The sequence below is a fragment of the Pseudophryne corroboree genome, chromosome 2 (genome assembly GCF_028390025.1).
Source record: "Pseudophryne corroboree isolate aPseCor3 chromosome 2, aPseCor3.hap2, whole genome shotgun sequence".
Lineage (NCBI taxonomy): Eukaryota > Metazoa > Chordata > Amphibia > Anura > Myobatrachidae > Pseudophryne > Pseudophryne corroboree.
In genome coordinates this window covers 788,166,827-788,183,898 of record NC_086445.1, presented here as the reverse complement: position 1 = coordinate 788,183,898, position 17,072 = coordinate 788,166,827, and the positions used below count along the sequence as shown (strand labels likewise).

General features: G+C 46.8%; 1 protein-coding gene across 9 annotated transcripts in view; it reads left to right on the top strand.

Annotated features, from left to right (window-relative positions):
* MID1 (midline 1) overlaps window positions 1-17,072 on the top strand; it is a 717,600-nt gene that overhangs the window by 480,214 nt on the left and 220,314 nt on the right. For all 9 annotated transcript variants that reach the window (XM_063955554.1, XM_063955560.1, XM_063955550.1 and 6 more), the window contains one exon: window positions 6,199-6,917. In XM_063955554.1, the coding sequence (XP_063811624.1) occupies window positions 6,255-6,917 (663 nt within the window). In that variant the 5' untranslated portion in view covers window positions 6,199-6,254. The remainder of the gene's footprint in view (window positions 1-6,198; window positions 6,918-17,072) is intronic.

The window sequence follows — 17,072 nt, the reverse complement described above, 5'->3', positions numbered from 1 at the left end:
CTGGCCAAGGCCAAGGCCAACAGCATGACCACTTTCCACGCGAGATACTTTAGCTCCATGATTGCAAGTGGCTCAACCAATGCGACTTTAGGAAATCCAACACCACGTTGAGATCCAAAAAGTGCCACAGGAGGCACAAAAGGAGGCTGAATATGTAGTACTCCTTTAACCAAAGTCTGAACTTCAGGCAGTGAAGCCAGTTCTTTCTGGAAGAAAATCGACAGAGCCGAAATCTGGACCTTGATGGACCCCAATTTGAGGCCCAAACGTCACCCCTGCTTGCAGGAAGTGCAGGAATCGACATAGTTGAAATTCCTCCGTCGGGGCCTTCATGGCCTCCCACCAAGCAACAAATTTTCGCCAAACGCGGCGATAATGTCTTGCGGTGACATCCTTCCTGGCTATGATCAGGGTAGGGATGACTTCCTTCGGAATACCCTTTTCCTTTAGGATCCGGTGTTCTACCGCCATGCCGTCAAACGCAGCCGCGGTAAGTCTTGGAACAGACAGGGTCCCTGCTGCAGCAGGTCTTGTCTGAGCGGCAGAGGCCAAGGGTCCTCTGCCAGCATCTCTTGAAGTTCCGGGTACCAAGCTCTTCATGGCCAATCCGGAACCCCGAGTATGGTTTTCACTCCTCGCCTTCTTATTATTTTCAGTACCTTGGGTATGAGAGGTAGAGGAGGAGACACATAAACCGACTGGTACACCCACGGTGTCACTAGAGCGTCCCCAGCGATCGCCTGAGGGTCCCTTGACCTGGCGCAATATCTTTTCAACTTCTTGTTGAGGCGGGACGCCATCATGTCCACCCGTGGTCATTCCCAACGGTTTACCCGCATTTGGAAAACTTCTGGATGAAGTCCCGATTCTCCTGGGTGTAGGTCGCCCATCGGAGAATCCTTGTGGCTTCTGCCATCGCCATCCTGCTTCTTGTGCCGCCCTGTCTGTTTACATGGGCGACCGCCGTGATGTCGTCTGATTGGATCAGTACCGGCTGGTTCTGAAGCAGGGGCCTTGCTTGGCTTAGGGCATTGTAAATGGCCCTTAGCTGCAGAATATTTATGTGAAGCAAAATCTCCTTGGAATTTTCTTCCCTGTGTGACTGCACCCCAGCCCCGAAGGCTGGCATCCGTGGTCACCAGGACCCAGTCCTGTATTCCGAATCTGCGGCCCTCTAGTAGATGAGCCCTCTGCAGCCACCACAGCAGCGACACCCTGTTTCTTGCTGACAGGGTTATCCGCTGTTGTATCTGTAGATGGGACCCGGACCATTAGTCCCACAGGTCCCACTGGAACGTCCTTGCGTGGAGTCTTCCGAATGGAATTATGCTTCGTACGAAGCTACCATTTTTCCCAGGACTCGTGTGCATTGATGTACCGACACCTGTCCTGGTTTTAGGATGTCTCTGACTAGAGATGACAACTCCTCGGCTTTTTCCACTGGAAGAAACACTCTTTTCTGGTCTGCGTTCAGAAACATTCCCAGGAACAGAAGACGTGTCGTCGGGACCAGCTGTGACTTTGGAATATTGAGAATCCAGTCGTGCTGTTGTAGCACTTCCCAAGAGAGTGCTACCCCCACTACCAACTGTTCTTTGGACCTCGCCTTTATCAGGAGATCGTCCAAGTACGGGATAATAAAAACTTCCTTCTTGCGAAGGAGTATCATCACTTCGGCCATTACCTAGGTAAAGACCTTCGGTGTCGTGGACAACTCCAACGGCCGCGTCTGGAACTGATAGTGACAGTCCTGTACCACATATCTGAGGTACTCCTGGTGAGGGGGGTAAATGGGGACATGCAGGTACGCATCCTTGATGTCCAGGGAGACCCTGTAATCCCCCTCGTCCAGGCTCGTAATAACCGCCCTGAGCGATTCCATCTTGAACTTGAATCTTCTGATATAAAAGTTCAAGTATTTTAATTTCAAGATGGGTCTCACCGAACCGTTGCGGTACCACAACCACTGTGGAATAGTAACCCCTTCCTTGCTGAAGGAGGGGCACCTTGACAATCACTTGTTGTGATTATAGTGTTGAATATCCACCAACACCGTCTCCCTGGCAGAGGGAGGTGCCGGTAAGGCAGATTTTAGGAAACGGCGGGGGGAAGAACGTCTCGAACTCCAGCCTGTACCCCTGAGATACTACTTGAAGGACCCAGGGATCCATGTGAGAGAGCCCACTGTCCGCTGAAATATCTGAGACGGGCCCCCACCGTACCCGGGTCCGCCTGAGCAGCCCCAGCACCATGCTGTGGACCTACCGGACGCAGGGAGGACTTCTGCTCTTGGGAACTAGCTGTGTGTTGCAGCTTTTTCCTCTACCTTTGCCTCTCGGCAGAAAGGATGAGCCTCTAGCCCTCTTGATTTTCTGGGGCCGAAAGGACTGTACTTGATGATACGGTGCTTTATTTTGTTGTGGGGTAGCCTGTGGCAAAAAAAATCAATTTCCCAGCAGTAGCTGTGGAAACGAGGTCTGAAAAAACTATCCCCAAACAGTTTTACCCCCTTATATTCCATGTGCCGATTCGAGTCGGCATCGCCTGACCATTGCCAAGTCCATAACCCCCATCTGGCGGCAATGGACCTAGCGCTTATTTTTGATGCCAGCCGGCAAATATCCCTCTGTGCATCACGCATGTATAAGACCACGTCTTTTATATGCTCTATTTTCAGCAAAATATTGTCCCTATCCATAGTTATTTTCCGACAGGGAATCTGACCACGCAGCGGGAGCACTGCACATCCATGCCGAAGCAACGGCTGGTCGCAATATAATGCCCTAGTGTGTGACCATATCTTATAGGGTAACCTCCTGCTTTCTATCAGCAGGTTCCTTCAGGGCGGCCGTACCCGGGGACGGTAGTGCCACCTTTTCTGATAAGCGTGTAAGCGCTGTATCTACCCTATGGGGTGTTTCCCCGCGTGACCTATCCTCTGGCGGGAAAGGGTACGCTGCCAATAACCGTTGTAGAAATTATCAATTTCTTACCGGGGGAAGACCACTCTTCCTCACACACCTCATTTAATTTCTCAGATGCAGGAAAAACTACTAATAGTTTTCTCTCACCAAACACAATACCCTTTTATGTGGTACCTGGGGTATAATCATAAATGTGTAATACATTTTTCATTGCCTCAATCCTGTAACGGGTGGACCTATTTGGAGGGTACACCAGTCTCATCGATGTCGACACTGGAGTCAGTATCCGTGTCGACATCTGTGTCTGTTATCTGAGGTAGCGGGCGATTTTAGAGCCCCCCATGACATTTGAGACGCTGGAACAGGCACAAGCTGAGTAGCCGGCTGTTCCGTGTCGTCGACCTTTTGTGTAAGGAGTTGACACTTTCACGTAATCCTTCCATAAGTTCAACCACACCGGTGTCGACCCCGCAGGGGGTGACAACATATTTACAGGCATTCGCTCCGCCTCCACCTCATTATCCTCCACATACCTGTCGACACAGCCGTACCGACACACAGCACACAGGGAATGCTCTGATAGAGGACAGGACCCCACAAAGCCCTTTGGGGAGACAGAGGGAGAGTATGCCAGCACACACCAGGGCGCTATATATCACAGGGATAGCACCTATAAAAAAGTGTTTTCCCTTATAGCTGCATATATATTGTATACTGCGCCTAAATTGTGCCCCCCCCCCTCTCTTTTTAACCCTTTCTGTAGTGTATTAACTGCAGGGGAGAGCCAGGGAGCTTCCCTCCAACGGAGCTGTGAGGGAAAAATGGCGCCAGTGTGCTGAAGGAGATAGCTCCGCCCCTTTTTCGCTGACTTTTCTCCCGCATTTTTATGGATTCTGGCAGGGGTTAATGTACATCCATATAGCCCTGGGGGTTATATGTGATGTATTTTTGCCAGCCAAGGTGTTAATATTGCTGCTCAGGGCGCCCCCCCCCAGCGCCCTGCACCCATCAGTGACCGCAGTGTGAGGTGTGCATGAGGAGCAATGGCGCATAGCTGCAGTGCTGTGCGCTTCCTTGATGAAGACTGATGTCTTCTGCCGCCGATTTTCCGGACCTCTTCTTGCTTCTGGCTCTGTAAGGGGGCCGGCGGCGCGGCTCTGGGACCGGACTCCGAGGCTGGGCCTGTGTTCGATCCCTCTGGAGCTAATGGTGTCCAGTAGCCTAAGAAGCCCAAGCTGGCTGCAAGCAGGCAGGTTCGCTTCTTCTCCCCTTAGTCCCTCGATGCAGTGAGCCTGTTGCCAGCAGGTCTCACTGAAAATAAAAAACCTAAAACTAACTTTTATCTAAGAAGCTCAGGAGAGCCCCCTAGATTGCACCCTGCTCGGTCGGGCACAAAAATCTAACTGTGGCTTGGAGGAGGGTCATAGGGGGAGGAGGAGCCAGTGCACACCAGATAGTCCTAAAGCTTTCTTTAGATGTGCCCAGTCTCCTGCGGAGCCGCTATTCCCCATGGTCCTTACGGAGTTCCCAGCATCCACTAGGACGTCAGAGAAATAGGTTAAACAAAGTCCTCTACCCTATGTTCCATATTGCTGCCTCAATACAGTTGTAATTAACATGTGCTAGCCTATAATTTATTGAAATGATTATTATTACATTTTATTTATAAGGCTCCACAAGTGGTTTGCAGCGCTGTACATATGGCAGACATTAGGACAATACTGGGAACACAGAACATAACATTACAGTATATGAAAAACTAAAACAGAGCACAGGTAACATTTAGCATCACAATTCTCAGTACACAATACAGCTGAGATGTAAGGAAGCAAAGACGTAATCGGCATACTACTAAATGCTGTAATTGCATTGTAGTTATTGAGTAGACAATATTTGTTTACGGAGCTGTTCGTAATGAGCATTAGCCTTAAGGGGGGTACTCACGGGAGAGATGTGTGCTGAGCGATCTTAACACAGACCGCTCAGCACACATCTCTCACCCCGCTCAGGACAGCGCGATGTGCTGAGCGAGGGGGAAAGCCGACGGGGGGCCGCTCACTTCACACAGCGCTAAAAGTGAGCGACCCGCTAGATTGAGCCTGCATTGACTAGCGACCCGCTAGATTGAGCCTGCATGCAGCTCAATCTAGCATCGGCGATAGCGATGCGCGGGGCCGCGCATCGCTATCGCTGGAGGGCATACACACGACAGATCCGTGCTTAAAATCTAAGCAATCTAGCAAGATTGCTTAGATTTTAAGCACGGATCTCTCCGTGTGTACCCCCCTTTACAGTAGTTTTTGTTTTGAGTACGCCATGACTCATTGCACACCAAAAAAAGTGTGGAGTTATTAGAGGGTGTAGAGTGCTACAGCTGTGTTGTCTGAAACTGTCCATTCTCATGAAACACAAAGCCAATGCATGTGGCACTCTGGGATGGTACATCTCAGTGAGTGTGAAACAGGGTTTCTGCTTCACCAACCTGTCTGTCCGAGGCAGCCATGTGCCTGTGATAAGAGCAGAGGCTGGGAGAGCTGCGTAGGACCAATTGACAAAGCCATTCCTCTCTCTGTCAGACTGGAAAGTGTAGCAGGAAATATGGCTTCTGTTATTGTATGTTGCGCCTCTCACACAGCATTGCACAGCAAGTCAGACGTCTTAAGGATTCCTGTGTGACTAAAGGTTATCCAGGTGTGATCCAAAAGGGGGTGCTGTACACATGGGAAGATTTTTTAATATTTATATATGGGCATTTTCCAGTGCAGAGATTCTAATTTACAATTGTGATAATTTGTTGAGTGGGGATATATTTTCGCTGCCTGTGTACCACTCTGGGGCATTGCCAGGAAATTGCTTATGGAAGAATGCATCAAAATTTCCTTCATCACCTGGCAAAACCTTTTAATATTTATGTAAAGTCTTCCTGACGTACTGTGTTTCTTTGGGAATATATCATTCATTAACTTATTTTTAGTTTCTTTGTACAGTTTTTTTTTTTTTTATGTTGTACTAAACAAGAAATGTAGAATCAGCTGCTGAAGTAAAGATGACAGCAGTGTTATTACACCTAGATATATAGGAATTATTCTCTTCTCAGCCTGGAGTGAGTGCGAGCTTACGAACAATATCAAAAGTTAATTGATGTCAGAGCAAGTGCCCACACGCGTTTTGCAGACCTACAAAATAATAATGTAATTGTGCTGCTAACATTTAAGTTGACAACTAACCATGGTTGACCCCTCTTGCCTAATCAAATGATATATTGTTCTTCCAGATAGCTGATCAGCTTCCCTGGATTTCGCTGACGACACAGGAAAGCTTTGCCTGAAGATGGAAACATTGGAGTCGGAACTGACCTGCCCTATCTGTCTGGAGCTATTTGAAGACCCACTGCTGCTGCCTTGCGCTCACAGCCTCTGTTTCAACTGTGCGCATCGCATCCTGGTCTCCCACTGTGCCAACAACGAATCTGTAGAATCTATTAACGCCTTCCAGTGCCCCACCTGCCGTTATGTCATCACACTCAGCAAGCGTGGCTTAGACGGACTCAAGCGGAACGTGACTTTGCAGAACATCATCGACAGATTTCAGAAAGCATCTGTGAGCGGGCCTAATTCCCCTAGTGAGACACGCCGTGAGCGGGCGTACGACACCAACAACAGCATGACATCGAGTGAGAAAGTGCTCTGCCAGTTCTGTGACCAGGACCAGGCGCGAGAGGCCGTAAAAACATGTGTGACATGCGAAGTGTCTTATTGTGAGGACTGTTTAAAGGCAACTCACCCAAATAAGAAACCGTTCACTGGCCATCGTTTGATTGAGCCTATCCCTGATTCACACATCAGAGGGCTAATGTGCCTAGAGCACGAGGATGAGAAAGTTAATATGTATTGTGTGACAGATGACCAATTAATATGTGCCTTGTGTAAATTGGTTGGCCGGCATCGGGATCATCAGGTGGCTGCTCTTGGTGATCGATATGACAAGTTGAAGGTAAGAGACTATTTTTGGTCACCAATTGGCACTTTCCCCCCATAGAGGACACCCCACTATCTACACCACTCCTACAAACTTTTTTTAAGATGATAAAATTGAAAATCACTTACACTGAACAAATCAGATGTTTAACAATTTTTTTAACTGTCTTTGGCTAAATTGAAGCTTAAGAGCAATATACGGAAGTATTCTCTTCAATTGTAGTGGTAATCCAAATCTAGATTGCATATGTATTTTGCATAACACATTTAACAACATGTTAATGTACAGTATAACCAAAAATATTTAAATGTGTATCATGGTATAAAGGGGGTCATTCCGAGTTGTTCGCTCGTTGCCGATTTTCGTTATATTGCGATTAGTCGCTTACTGCGCATGCGCAAGGTTCGCAGAGCGCATGCGCTTAGTTATTTTACACAAAAGTTAGGCATTTTACTCACGGCATAACGAGGATTTTTCATCATTCTGGTGATCGTGCTGTGATTGACAGGAAGTGGGTGTTTCTGGGCGGAAACTGGCCGTTTTTTGGGGGGCGTGTGCGAAAAAACGCTGGCGTTTCTGGGAAAAACGCGGGAGTGTCTGAAGAAACCGGGAAGTGTCTGGGCGAACGCTGGGTGTGTTTGTGACGTCAAACCAGGAACGAAACTGACTAAACTGATCGCAATGGCAGAGTAAGTCTGGAGCTACTCAGAAACTGCTAAGAAATTTCTATTCGCAATTCTGCCAATCTTTCGTTCGCAATTCTGCTAAGATAAGATACACTCCCAGAGGGCGGCGGCTTAGCGTGTGCAATGCTGCTAAATGCAGCTAGCGAGCGAACAACTCGGAATGAGGGCCTATGTTTTGAATTTATTGTAATGTCTGTTTGATGGACTTAAATTACTGATAATATTATAAACGGTTCTTCAATTTGTTGCATTAGCAGAGTATTGATGTAGCTATTTGTATTTTCTTATTCATTCCATTCCATACCGGTGGAACCTTACAATCAGTGTATCTGAAAGGGCAGCGTGAAGCATTTCTTTGTGATTGTTTAAATTAATGTCATATTTTCTGTATAGCAATCATCTGAAATTACAGAAACACATTTCTGTGCCGTAAATAATCGTCTGGATTTTGGTTTTATTCCTGAGCGTCAGACTCTGTTAATTACTTGCACTCTATCAAAGTAGTGTTGCTAATTATTTTAATAGTAGATCATCCTTCATTAGACAGGGAACAAAGAGTGCCTGTGTAATCTTCCTTCTTTTTCCACAGACGGAAAGATTCATTATTTTAGTTAGAATACCACAGCACTTGCCTGATTGAATCAGGCAGAATAAAAGAGAAGAATGTGGGCACAAAGTGCTGGCTGTCCCTAATTCTGACATGTTTGAATCCACTCTGTATATAGAACAACTCTTATCATAAATTATACATTTAGAGACATCAATTAAAATGTAGATGGGGCTTACTTTTTTCTGCTTTGTGTAGGATTAGTAAAACATATGTTGCTCATTTCAGCAAACCTAAAAGTCCCGCCACCTTCTATAAATAAATAAACGTAGTAATTTCATAGATAGCAGTCACCCCCAAGGGCTGGTAAGCAAGGAGAAGATTCGGTTACCTGTGGAAAGACAGTTCCTCTTAAGGGGGTACACACGGAGAGATCCGTTCTTAAAATCTAAGCAATCTGAGTAGATTGCTTAGATTTTAAGCACGGATCTCTGGTGTGTATGTCCCACAGCGATAGCGATGCGCGGCCCCGCATGTCGCTATCGCCGGTGCTAGATTGGCCTGCATGCACAATCTAGCACATCGCTCATTTCACCCGCTGGGTGAAATGAGCGCCCCCCTCCCCATCCCCCCCTCGTTCAGCACACATCGCGCTGTGATGAGCGCGCTGTGATGAGCGCGGGGAGAGATGTGTGCTCAGCGGTCTGTGACAGATCGCTCAGCACACATCTCTGTAGTGTGTACTGGCCTTTAGAGATCTCCGTTGATTGGCAGAAGCTGCTGCAGAAATGCGCAGTCAGCTTCCACATCAAGTAGAAGTTACATTCCCACCAAAGAAGTTCTGCAGCAGATTTACCAACATAACTGCCATCTGTGCAGGATTTTCAATCTTAAGCCTTGTAGTGTTCCTCATGAATTTTCTGGCCCTGGAAAAGTCTTAATTGTGTGTGGGTGTCTGTGACTTAATCTATTACAAATAACTCAATATGATAAAATTATTCTGAAAGTGATCACCAAACAGACTAGTAACACAAATGGAAATTAAAAAAGTAGCAAAATCAATTTTTTTCAAAAACACTTTCTCAATGACTTTGTGGGTAATATCCTGTTCCTCGGTAGAACTGATAGGTGGTTCATTCAAAGAAATGTAAGAATGGGAAGAGAAGGAACAGGCACCTAATAGTGTAGTATCATCAGGTTATTAGTGTCAGAAATTAATCGAATTGACCAACTCCACAAAACCACTTCTTATCTTAACCTTTGCATGGCTACCAAATACTTTGATTTCATCTGGACAGGCCCAATTTAACCAATTTGCCTGACATGGTCGCATTGTTTGTGAACACACCAGACAGTGCATTATCTGATCTGGTTACAAGTGATGCTACCAGTCATGTACACAGAGTGAGTGGCTGCATGAAGATAATCTTCCTGCAGCTGCTGCTCTCGGCACCCTCCAGCAGTGTCTGCCATGCTGCCGATCGGTCAGCACAGCAGGACCCCCCACGCAGCTGCAGGCATTAGCAGCTGCTGGGAAAATGTATATTACACCCCCCTTCCCCAGCTACTACTTATCCTGCTGAACCACAGTAGTCTCTGATTCACCCAAAGTTGGTCCTATGGTCTTACTGTACCGCTGACCATGGTGAGTGGGTTCTGCACGCATACCAAGTCTTATGTATCAAGCATTACAAGGGTCTTTTAGCGAGATGGGTTGGAGAAAGCCTAGCTCATTGTTATGTGGCAACGTCCGCCAGTCAGAAGAGGTGTAACTCTGTACCACTTTAAAAATGTAAATGTTGTGAGGGGTTACTGAAGGTTGGAAACCAGTAGAATTCTATTGGCTCTCTACTCTTCTTGTTGTATATGAGGGCTTATTCTCATTCATGCGTGTTGTTGTTTTCAACATACAAAAAGCAGTTTTTGGCCTGCACTATGAAGCCCTCCATTAAATTGGATAACTTGTAAAGTATGTTGATGAATGAAAAATCAATTTAAGTGAAGTATAAATCAATATTTTCTATTTTTAATATTTTTTATCCCATTTTTATAATAAGAATTTACTTACCGATAATTCTATTTCTCGGAGTCCGTAGTGGATGCTGGGGTTCCTGAAAGGACCATGGGGAATAGCGGCTCCGCAGGAGACAGGGCACAAAAAGTAAAGCTTTATGATCAGGTGGTGTGTACTGGCTCCTCCCCCTATGACCCTCCTCCAAGCCTCAGTTAGGATACTGTGCCCGGACGAGCGTACACAATAAGGAAGGATTTATGAATCCCGGGTAAGACTCATACCAGCCACACCAATCACACCGTACAACCTGTGATCTAAACCCAGTTAACAGTATGATAACAGAGGAGCCTCTGAAAGATGGCTCCCTACAACAATAACCCGATTTAGGTAACAATAACTATGTACAATTATTGCAGATAATCCGCACTTGGGATGGGCGCCCAGCATCCACTACGGACTCCGAGAAATAGAATTATCGGTAAGTAAATTCTTATTTTCTCTATCGTCCTAGTGGATGCTGGGGTTCCTGAAAGGACCATGGGGATTATACCAAAGCTCCCAAACGGGCGGGAGAGTGCGGATGACTCTGCAGCACCGAATGAGAGAACTCCAGGTCCTCCTTAGCCAGGGTATCAAATTTGTAGAATTTTACAAACGTGTTCTCCCCCGACCACGTAGCCGCTCGGCAGAGTTGTAATGCCGAGACCCCTCGGGCAGCCGCCCAAGAAGAACCCACCTTCCTTGTGGAGTGGGCAGTTACCGATTTTGGCTGTGGCAGGCCTGCCACAGAATGTGCAAGCTGAATCGTACTACAAATCCAGCGAGCAATAGTCTGCTTAGACGCAGGAGCGCCCAACTTGTTGGGAGCATATAGTATAAACAGTGAGTCAGATTTCCTGACTCCAGCTGTCCTTGAAATGTATATTTTTAAAGCTCTGACAACGTCCAACAACTTGGAGTCCTCCAAGTCGCTTGTAGCCGCAGGCACTACAATAGGCTGGTTCAGATGAAATGCTGACACCACCTTAGGGAGAAAATGCGGACGAGTCCGCAGTTCTGCCCTGTCCGAATGGAAAATCAGATATGGGCTTTTGTAAGATAAAGCTGCCAGTTTTGACACTCTCCTGGCCGAAGCCAGGGCTAGTAGCATGGTCACTTTCCATGTGAGATATTTCAAATCCACATTTTTTAGTGGTTCAAACAAATGAGATTTGAGAAAGTCCAAAACAACATTGAGATCCCACGGTGCCACTGGAGGCACCACAGGGGGCTGTATATGCAGTACTCCCTTAACAAAGGTCTGGACTTCAGGAACTGAAGCCAATTCTTTCTGGAAGAAAATCGACAGGGCCGAAATTTGAACCTTAATAGATCCCAATTTGAGACCCATAGACAATCCTGATTGCAGGAAATGTAGGAATCGACCCAGTTGAAATTCCTCCGTCGGAGCACTCCGATCCTCGCACCACGCAACATATTTTCGCCAAATGCGGTGATAATGTTGCGCGGTTACTTCCTTCCTTGCTTTAATCAAGGTAGGAATGACTTCTTCCGGAATGCCTTTTCCCTTTAGGATCCGGCGTTCAACCGCCATGCCGTCAAACGCAGCCGCGGTAAGTCTTGAAACAGACAGGGACCCTGCTGAAGCAGGTCCCTTCTCAGAGGTAGAGGCCACGGATCCTCCGTGATCATCTCTTGAAGTTCCGGGTACCAAGTCCTTCTTGGCCAATCCGGAGCCACTAGTATCGTTCTTACGCCTCTTTGCCGTATAATTCTCAATACTTTTGGTATGAGAGGCAGAGGAGGAAACACATACACCGACTGGTACACCCAAGGCGTTACCAGCGCGTCCACAGCTATTGCCTGCGGATCTCTTGACCTGGCGCAATACCTGTCCAGTTTTTTGTTGAGGCGAGACGCCATCATGTCCACCATTGGTCTTTCCCAACGGGTTACAAGCATGTGGAAAACTTCTGGATGAAGTCCCCACTCTCCCGGGTGAAGGTCGTGTCTGCTGAGGAAGTCTGCTTCCCAGTTGTCCACTCCCGGGATGAACACTGCTGACAGTGCTATCACATGATTCTCCGCCCAGCGAAGAATCCTTGCAGCTTCTGCCATTGCACTCCTGCTTCTTGTGCCGCCCTGTCTGTTTACATGGGCGACTGCCGTGATGTTGTCCGACTGGATCAACACCGGTTTTCCTTGAAGCAGAGGTTCTGCCTGGCTTAGAGCATTGTAGATTGCTCTTAGTTCCAGAATGTTTATGTGAAGAGACGTTTCCAGGCTCGACCACACGCCCTGGAAGTTTCTTCCTTGTGTGACTGCTCCCCAGCCTCTCAGGCTGGCGTCCGTGGTCACCAGGATCCAATCCTGTATGCCGAATCTGCGGCCCACCAATAGATGAGCACTCTGCAACCACCACAGAAGAGATAGCCTTGTCCTTGGAGACAGGGTTATCCGCTGGTGCATCTGAAGATGCGACCCTGACCATTTGTCCAGCAGATCCCTCTGGAAAACTCTTGCGTGGAATCTGCCGAATGGAATTGTTTCGTAAGAAGCCACCATTTTTCCCAGGACTCTTGTGCATTGATGTACAGACACCTTTCCTGGTTTTAGGAGGTTCCTGACAAGTTCGGATAACTCCTTGGCTTTTTCCTCCGGGAGAAAAACCTTTTTCTGAACCGTGTCCAGAATCATCCCTAAGAACAGCAGACGTGTTGTCGGAATTAACTGGGATTTTGGAATATTCAGAATCCACCCGTGCTGCTTTAGCACTTCTTGAGACAGTGCTAGTCCCATCTCTAGCTGTTCTCTGGACCTTGCCCTTATTAGGAGATCGTCCAAGTATGGGATAATTAATACGCCTTTTCTTCGAAGAAGAATCATCATCTCGGCCATTACCTTGGTAAAGACCCGAGGTGCCGTGGACAATCCAAACGGCAGCGTCTGAAACTGATAGTGACAGTTCTGTACGACGAACCTGAGGTACCCCTGGTGTGAGGGGTAAATTGGAACGTGGAGATACGCATCCTTGATGTCCAAGGATACCATAAAGTCCCCTTTTTCCAGGTTCGCTATCACCGCTCTGAGTGACTCCATCTTGAACTTGAACTTTTTTATGTACAGGTTCAAGGATTTCAGATTTAGAATAGGTCTTACCGAGCCATCCGGCTTCGGTACTACAAATAGAGTGGAATAATACCCCTTTCCTTGTTGTAAAAGGGGTACCTTGACTATCACCTGCTGAGAGTACAGCTTGTGAATGGCTTCCAAGACCGTCACCCTGTCGGAGGGGGACGTTGGTAAAGCAGACTTCAGGAAACGGCGAGGTGGAGACGTCTCTAGTTCCAACCTGTAACCCTGAGATATTATCTGCAGGATCCAGGGATCCACCTGCGAGTGAGCCCACTGCGCGCTGAAATTCTTGAGACGACCCCCCACCGCCCCCGAGTCCGCTTGAGAAGCCCCAGCGTCATGCTGAGGCTTTTGTAGAAGCGGGGGAGGGCTTCTGTTCCTGGGAAGGAGCTGCCTGTTGCAGTCTCTTCCCCTTTCCTCTGCCTCGTGGCAGATATGAATATCCCTTTGCTCTCTTGTTTTTAAAGGTACGAAAGGGCTGCGGCTGAAAAGTCGGTGTCTTTTTCTGTTGGGGAGTGACTTGAGGTAAAAAGGTGGATTTCCCGGCTGTAGCCGTGGCCACCAAATCCGATAGACCAACACCAAATAACTCCTCCCCTTTATACGGCAAAACTTCCATATGCCGTTTTGAGTCCGCATCACCTGACCACTGTCGCGTCCATAAACTTCTTCTGGCCGAAATGGACATAGCACTTACCCGTGATGCCAGTGTGCAAATATCCCTCTGTGCATCACGCATATAAAGAAACGCATCCTTTATTTGCTCTAAAGACAGTAAAACATTGTCCCTATCCAGGGTATCAATATTTTCAATCAGGGACTCTGACCAAGCTACCCCAGCACTGCACATCCAGGCTGTCGCTATAGCTGGTCGTAGTATAACACCTGTATGTGTGTATATACTTTTTTGGATATTTTCCATCCTCCTATCTGCTGGATCTTTAAGTGCGGCCGTCTCAGGAGAGGGTAACGCCACTTGTTTTGATAAGCGTGTGAGCGCCTTGTCCACCCTAGGAGGTGTTTCCCAGCGCGCCCTAACCTCTGGCGGGAAAGGGTATAAAGCCAATAACTTCTTTGAAATTAGCAGTTTTTTATCGGGGGCAACCCACGCTTCATCACACACCTCATTTAATTCATCTGATTCAGGAAAAACTATAGGTAGTTTTTTCACACCCCACCTAATACCCTGTTTTGTGGTACCTGTAGTATCAGCAATATGTAACGCCTCCTTCATTGCCAAAATCATATAACGTGTGGCCCTACTGGAAAATACGGTTGATTCGTCACCGTCGCCACTGGAATCAGTGCCTGTGTCTGGGTCCGTGTCGACCGACTGAGGTAACGGGCGTTTTACAGCCCCTGACGGTGTTTGAGGCGCCTGGACAGGTGCTGATTGATTGTCCGGCCGTCTCATGTCGTCAAACGACTGCTTTAGCGTGTTGACACTATCCCGTAATTCCATAAATAAAGCCATCCATTCTGGTGTCGACTCCCTAGGGGGTGACATCCCCATATTTGGCAATTGCTCCGCCTCCACACCAATATCGTCCTCATACATGTCGACACACACGTACCGACACACAGCAGACACACAGGGAATGCTCTTAAAGAAGACAGGACCCCACTAGCCCTTTGGGGAGACAGAGGGAGAGTTTGCCAGCACACACCAAAAGCGCTATATATGACAGGGATAGCCTTATAATAAGTGCTCCCTATATAGCTGCTTTAATATATATAATTTTGCCACAATTTTGCCCCCCCTCTCTTGTTTTACCCTGTTTCTGTAGTGCAGTGCAGGGGAGAGCCTGGGAGCCTTCCTGACCAGCGGAGCTGTGTGAGGAAAATGGCGCTGTGTGCTGAGGAGATAGGCCCCGCCCCTTTTTCGGCGGGCTCGTCTCCCGCTCTTTAACGGATTCTGGCAGGGGTTAAATATCTCCATATAGCCCCCGGAGGCTATATGTGAGGTATTTTATGCCAAAAAATAGGTTTACATTGCTTCCCAGGGCGCCCCCCCCCAGCGCCCTGCACCCTCAGTGACTGCCGTGTGAAGTGTGCTGAGAGCAATGGCGCACAGCTGCAGTGCTGTGCGCTACCTTAAGAAGACTGAGGAGTCTTCTGCCGCCGATTCTGGACCTTCTTCTCTTTTCAGCATCTGCAAGGCGGCCGGCGGCGAGGCTCCGGTGACCATCCAGGCTGTACCTGTGATCGTCCCTCTGGAGCTAATGTCCAGTAGCCAAAGAAGCCAATCCATCCTGCACGCAGGTGAGTTCACTTCTTCTCCCCTAAGTCCCTCGTTGCAGTGATCCTGTTGCCAGCAGGACTCACTGTAAAATAAAAAACCTAAGCTAAACTTTTCTAAGCAGCTCTTTAGGAGAGCCACCTAGATTGCACCCTTCTCGGACGGGCACAAAAACCTAACTGAGGCTTGGAGGAGGGTCATAGGGGGAGGAGCCAGTACACACCACCTGATCATAAAGCTTTACTTTTTGTGCCCTGTCTCCTGCGGAGCCGCTATTCCCCATGGTCCTTTCAGGAACCCCAGCATCCACTAGGACGATAGAGAAATATTAAAATCCATGAAACCTGCATATATTTAAGCAAAACATTAATTATTGAAGATATGTGTGTTTTACAGTATATACAATAAAGTGGCAATATGACATGTTCAATAGTCTCCTCAGGGTTGGGAATATAATTCCTGTGTATTTACCCTTAGCTCTGCTAAGGGTTTCTGATAGGATATTTGGATACAATGTTCAAGATAACAACACTCAAATCTTAACATTTAGTTTAGGTGGAGTTCATTAAGTTATGACTTAATACATAGTGTAGTTACTTGATTTGTTTCATTCTAAAGTCTCCCAACAGTCCCATGATGTTGTCTTCTCCGCTACTAATTGTACACTTGTTCCAAACACACAGTGCCATTGTTGGTGGGACTATAGGTGTTAAAGACAAGCTTATGGTGAAGGGATTTATACAAAATTGCTGCCTATTTCAAACAGCCAGTAGCATAGGAGACTGGTACGATAAAGCCTACTAGGAAAAGGTTAGCTGGATCGCAGGCAAATACAGTAGAACTATGTATGTTATCATAATCAACTGAACTCAATCACAGTTTAAATGTATATTTTACTATTGTGGCAGAATAAGAACTAGGTTGTGTAATGTGTTTCTTTTAAAATGACCTACTTTAATGAACTTTTACTCAAGTAGTCACACAGGGGCCAATTTAATTCAGCATGATGGCTGCAACTTGCCATGCCGAAATAACACATAACGACCAGCAAAGTTGCAAGTTTGTCCTTGCATCCCATAGAGGTGCACAGAGAAGCATGCAATGTTCAGAGTACCGTATATGGCAGATATGAGCACAGACGAACATTATGTTGAATTGAATCAGAAAAATAGAATGGATATAGCACTTCTAGTATCAGTCCGAGCTAAATAAAAAATATACAGTGTACTTACCTGCCATGCACCATTTGACAGATATCCCATGGCTCTAATTATCCTCTACTGTGTACCGGAACCTTCTTTTTTCATGCTATAGACCAATTTGCTGTAAATGCACCTCCCCATTAAGCAGCCCATTCACTTACGTTGGGTAACACATTTACATTTTTATATTTTTGCAGTTGTACACACCAATTGATTATTTTGAAATGTATTATTATTATTATTATTATTATTATTATTATTATTATTATTATTATTTATTTAGTTTATATTTTTTTAGGGTGGTATTATCCTTTAATTAAAGTGGTACAGCATTTTCCATGGACAAC